We start from the raw sequence: 5,283 nt of genomic DNA on the forward strand, positions 1-5,283 counted from the left end.
AGTGAGGGCAAAAAATTCCAACCAATCACAGTCAGCTGGATAACTCCAAAAGATCATGATGGATAGATTGCATGCTAATTTCTCAGACTGATCTGAATTAGTCAAAGTGAGAGGGATAAGTCACTATTTCTCGGAGTGACTGGGATTGATCAGAAGGTCTTCGGGAACGAAAGGGATCAGTCAAAATCTCTTTGGAGGAGAAAGTGAGATGCATCAGTCTATTTAAGGAAATTAGGTTGAAGACCTTTTGAACAATCCAAAGCACTCAAAGAAATGACGATTAATCTTGACGGGTTCAGCAGTTCCTTCTTGGTTCTATCTGCTCATGGTGCTTTGTGATGTACGGAGGGGGTTTTCGGTGTGGTGGTAGGACCACCAGCTTCATTTCTTCATCAATTTAAGCACAGCTACAAGACGAACTACAAGTGTATGCCCCCCGGGCCGCCCACACACAAACACAAACACAAAGCAAGCGAGAGAAAGCTAGAGTGCATGTCTCTTGTGGTTAAGTCTGAGAGGAAGAGGTTTGGAGATGTTCAAACGTAGATTGCCGCTAACTTTTGGCGCCACAAACGTATCGGCTAATCAGCGGTGAGGCTTCAGCTGCATTCTGCATTTCTGGTTTTGCTGAGCGAGCAGAGATGCTCATGAAGGCATACACACACACACACACACTCTCACACTCACACACACACACCTGGCTGGAAGCCTCCACTCGGCAGCGTATTCTAAAGTCACAAAGGCGACCCATTTTGAAGCACAAGAGTTTAATAGAAGCTCTGAAGTCTTGGTGAAACGCAGAAGTGGTGCAACAACGTGACGCAAGCATGATTTGTTGAAACGGCTTACAAAAACCCCCAGAGACGACACGCTAACATACTGATTATTAGCATATAACCTAGCGATTTATTTCATTTCAACACATGGTCTCTACCGAGTGTAGTTCGTCCCCCTGGACAACAACTGTTAGCTCCAGCTAATTTGATGGTTTATTCTTACCATTCCTTCCAATTCCTGAAGAAATATTCTGCCCAATCCATGTTTACATTCTAAGAAAATCCAAATAATCCAATATTGTGACCCATATTTTCACAAAGAATCCTGTTGATTCATATAGAAACTTCGACTAATCTCGAAATTCCAACTAATTCCTGAGGTAACTCTTACAAATATTACTTCTTGAGAAAATCCTCCCCAAACCCGCTAGGTTCTGAGGAAAATCCTCCCCAAACCCGCTAGGTTCTGAGGAAAATCCTCCCCAAACCCGCTAGGTTCTGAGGAAAATCCTCCCCAAACCCGCTAGGTTCTGAGGAAAATCTTATTCTGCTATGGGTTTTTTTTCTTCCAGATCCGAGAAAATCCTGACCAATCTTGCTAATCCCTGCCAGTTAGCTGCTAGTTGCTGCTAATAGTAGCTATTTAATCGTGAGTTAAAACGTTTGTCAGGTGGTGCTGTTTGAGGAAAGTGAATCGATTGAGAGAAGAAACAAAGTCATTGTCACTTTCCCACAGCTGACCGATCTTCTAGACAGTAACAACAGTGCTCTATTCCTCTTACACCACAGCTCGCATTTAAGTAACAGATTAGAATAGGGTGGAAAAAACATGGATGTGGCAACAGAAACGTCTTGCTAATCAACAAGCAGTGCTAGGTTTTGTGAAATGCCCGTTATCAGGGTGGGATTAAAACTTTATTGACTTTATATCTTATCTTATCACTTGCATTATAGCAGCTATAAACAGACTTTCCCATACCAACTTCTCTAGAATTGTCTCCTGCAGCAAGTAAAAAAACCTCACTTTGTCAGACTGGTACACGGCTCTGACACTGGAGACGCCTTCCATATAACCTTAATTCGGCCTGTGTACGCATATATTTGAATACATGTAGGAAAATAATTAACGTGTGCTTCTCCTGCGAGTGATTCGGATTTTAACACACCACACATTGAGTTACTAAACAAGGTTCTTATTTCACGATTTGCAGTGAAATGAAATGACGATACTTTCGAAAACCGTGATACACATCTAATAGAAATATCGCGATACGACATCGATTATCGACCAACACCCCGACCAAGTCTACAAATCAACCAAATTGAGCTTTTCAACGTGTAAAGACGTAAATACAGATGTTGAGACACGATATAAAGATAGAAAAACATTCATATTTATCAACAAAAATGCAATTTTATTCCCTAAAATATTTATGGGAAAATAAGAAATCTGCTAGCAAATAAACGGCTAGTTCTCAGTCCTCTGCTAATCTGAGCAGCCAAATTATAGCACATTATGACTCGTTTCTTACATAAAAATGATCGAAATTTAAACCAAACATAAAATTATTTATATATTTTTCAATTCAAGCGTGTTACACGATGCTAAATCGTCTCGTTACACCCAAAGCGAGATGTGATTAGCCGCGCTCTGTCGTTCCGAGGTTTCTTGCTAGCGCACAATAACAACTTTGGGTTTTTGTCGACGCTTTTAATTGGGAAAAAAACACACAAGTGAGTATGAAAAATGCACATAGAGAAAAACGACGGAATGAGCTTTAAATAAATCATTTTTAATATAGAAGAGATTCGCTATGCTAGCGGTGTCATGCTAGCGGTAGCCGCTTTGCATGAGGGTTGCCAGATTGAAACACCCCATGGTAATATTATTACTACTATTTTTTTGTCATTATTATTGTTTAGTTTAAACTTTATTTCCTTTGCTTTGGTATGATGAATTGTATAAAGTCAAACGTGTTATAATGGAAAAGGAAAAATGGTCAATTATATCATAAGAATCCAGATTAGAGTCAGGGGTTTTACCCAACTTGGCAACCCATGGTTCTGCACCGTGTTAGGTTAACCGCAGGAATGTCAACAGGAAGGGAAATGGAGCGAATATTATAGTAATATAATAAATAGTATTATAAATTACTATAATAATAAACTGTTGCTGTATAATAATAAATCTATAATAAATAAATGAGACTCTCAGACCTGCAGCTCGGCTCTCTCCAGCTCCCACTGCGCTCTCTCCAGCTCGAAGCGGGCCCACTCGTGCTGGAGGAAGTGCAGGATGCCCGGGATGCTATAGTGAGCCCTGACTGCCTCCGCGCCGTTCCCCTCGGCCACAGCGCCCTTTCCTGCTCCGCCGCTCGGCAGCCCCGAGTTGCTGCCGCTGTTGTTGTTGTTGAAGAACACACCGGGCCCTGCATGCTCGTCCATGGCCTGGCCGCGGGTCTCTTACACTTAAAAAAAAAAAAAAAAAAATCCCCTCCCAACCACACAAAAACCCTTTATCTTAATTTCCTTCCTTCCGTCCTTCCTCCTTCTCTCCCTCCGTATTTCTCTCTTCTCTCTCCCACTGTCTCCCTCGCTCTTCTCTCCGCGGTTTTCCGCGCGTCGTCACCGGCTCCGCTTTTGTCTCCGCTCCGCTCCAAGCCGACTCATGCCTCTGACAGCCAGCTGTCACTCACAGACGCTAAATGCACGCACGCACGCCAAGCCACACCCACACAACATACACCGGAAGTGCACCTCGATTCATCGTGGGATTTGTAGTTCTCCGCGGATTTGTAGTTAAACCGTAACGTGGTGATTTATATTTCGTCAATAAAACACGCAGTAACGCCCTCATGACGTCATGAATCCAATTAGTTTTGAATAGAACAGTTTCACTTGGACGCTTTTACACACGCAAACTATTCAACAACTAATCCAGTCTTTTAATTATTCTACATATGTGATAGATAGATAGATAGATAGATAGATAGATAGATAGATAGATAGATAGATAAGAGGTGAAATGGTACATGTAATATTAATATAAATTTGTCGGTACAGGGCTTACGGTTTAGTGCACACGTGTGCAATCCTTTTTATATATGCGGAACATAGTAAAAAAAAATAATCTGAGTTCCCTCAGGAACGTATTAAGTGGCGGACCACAAGTTTGTTTATTATTAACTTTCAGTGCATTTAATTACTATTATTATTACTATTAAACTTGGAAACATATACAATGCCAGGTTTATATAAAAAGAAACTAAAGTTAGCGCAGTGTCACTGTAAAGCTGCTTTGAGACAATGTCCATTGAGAAATAATCTTGACTTCACTTCTCTTTGTCTGTAGCTACTCACTCCTTACCGGAAATACGATTTGTTTTGCGCATGCATTAAAACGTAAAGAATTCATAGCACTAGCAGCTAACCAGGAAGTGGCTATCAGATAACACTAACGCTATGGATTCTTTATGTCCCACAAGAATTTCACTTAAAATGACAAAATCCGGACAATATATATATATATACACACACATTTAAAAATCTGGTTTTGTCTCATTCATAAATTCTGAAATAGTCATTTCACTGTATGGGCAAAAGTTTGTGGACACCCGACCGTGAGATTCATGTTGAGCTATTTTATGAGTTGCTCAGTAGCTCCTAGTTTTATAACCACAAAATGACTGTAGAAAGAACATTACTCATAATCTTACACTCCAGTGCTCATGTTAGTTCTCACTCTCCAGTGTTCTGTATTGTTTAAAGACTATAATCACACTCTTGATGTCACCCAAATAAGGATGGGTTCCACTTTTGAGTCTGGTTCCTCTCAAGGTTTCTTCCTCATAACATCTAATTGAGTTTTTCCTTCACCACAGTCTCCATGGCTGCTCATCAGGGATAAATGCACACCATTCACCTTTCAAATTCTGTAAAGCTGCTTTGAGACAATGTGTGTTGTGAAAAGCACAATAGAAATAAACTTGACTAGATTTCGTCTTTCGTCTACGGTCTGTTCTTGGTTCTTAAGTGGTGAAACTGGGTCGTGCTGGCACTCGGAACAACCTCCTCTATGTGAAAATGTAAATCTCAGCTCAAATCCTGATTATTCACCCAACATTATCAGCCATCATGTGTTGCTCAAGCTTTCGATTTTTCTGCCCAAAAGCAGAGGATCAGCGCTTTATACCGTGCATCAAATAAACACTAATCTACATTAAAGTCTCCATTTGCTGTTATTATAAGTTCCACTCTTCTGGAAAGATGTCCAGGAAGGTATTCGATTGAGGTTGGAGCTCTGAAGCAGTAGATCTCCAACCAAATATATGGCGCTGGAACAGGTTCGGGTCTCCAAGTTCAAGCGAAGAAAAAAATTTCATACTGCAGCATCCAAAGAACCTAAAATTGTTTTTTTTTTTTTTAATTTGAGGTAACAGTTTGGAGACAAACCAAATGGCTGGAAAAAAAAAAATCAAAGTCTCAGAAATACAAGAAAACGAATGAA

At 40.5% G+C, this 5,283-nt stretch overlaps 1 protein-coding gene across 4 annotated transcripts in view; it reads right to left on the reverse strand.

The window, feature by feature from the left end:
- LOC310721087 (striatin-like) overlaps window positions 1–3,501 on the reverse strand; it is a 28,891-nt gene extending 25,390 nt beyond the window's left edge. For 2 of the 4 annotated variants that reach the window (XM_083532365.1, XM_083532364.1), the window contains exon 1: window positions 2,994–3,499. In XM_083532365.1, coding sequence (XP_083388491.1) covers window positions 2,994–3,221 — 228 coding nt within the window. In that variant the 5' untranslated portion in view covers window positions 3,222–3,499. Of the gene's footprint in view, window positions 1–2,993 lie in introns of all 4 variants that reach the window. The other 2 variants (XM_083532366.1, XM_083532363.1) reach the window with 2 other exon arrangements.
- Between the last annotated feature and the right edge of the window lie 1,782 nt (window positions 3,502–5,283).

This window comes from Silurus aristotelis (assembly GCF_946808225.1).
Source record: "Silurus aristotelis genome assembly, chromosome: 27".
In the NCBI taxonomy this organism is placed as follows: Eukaryota; Metazoa; Chordata; class Actinopteri; order Siluriformes; family Siluridae; genus Silurus; species Silurus aristotelis.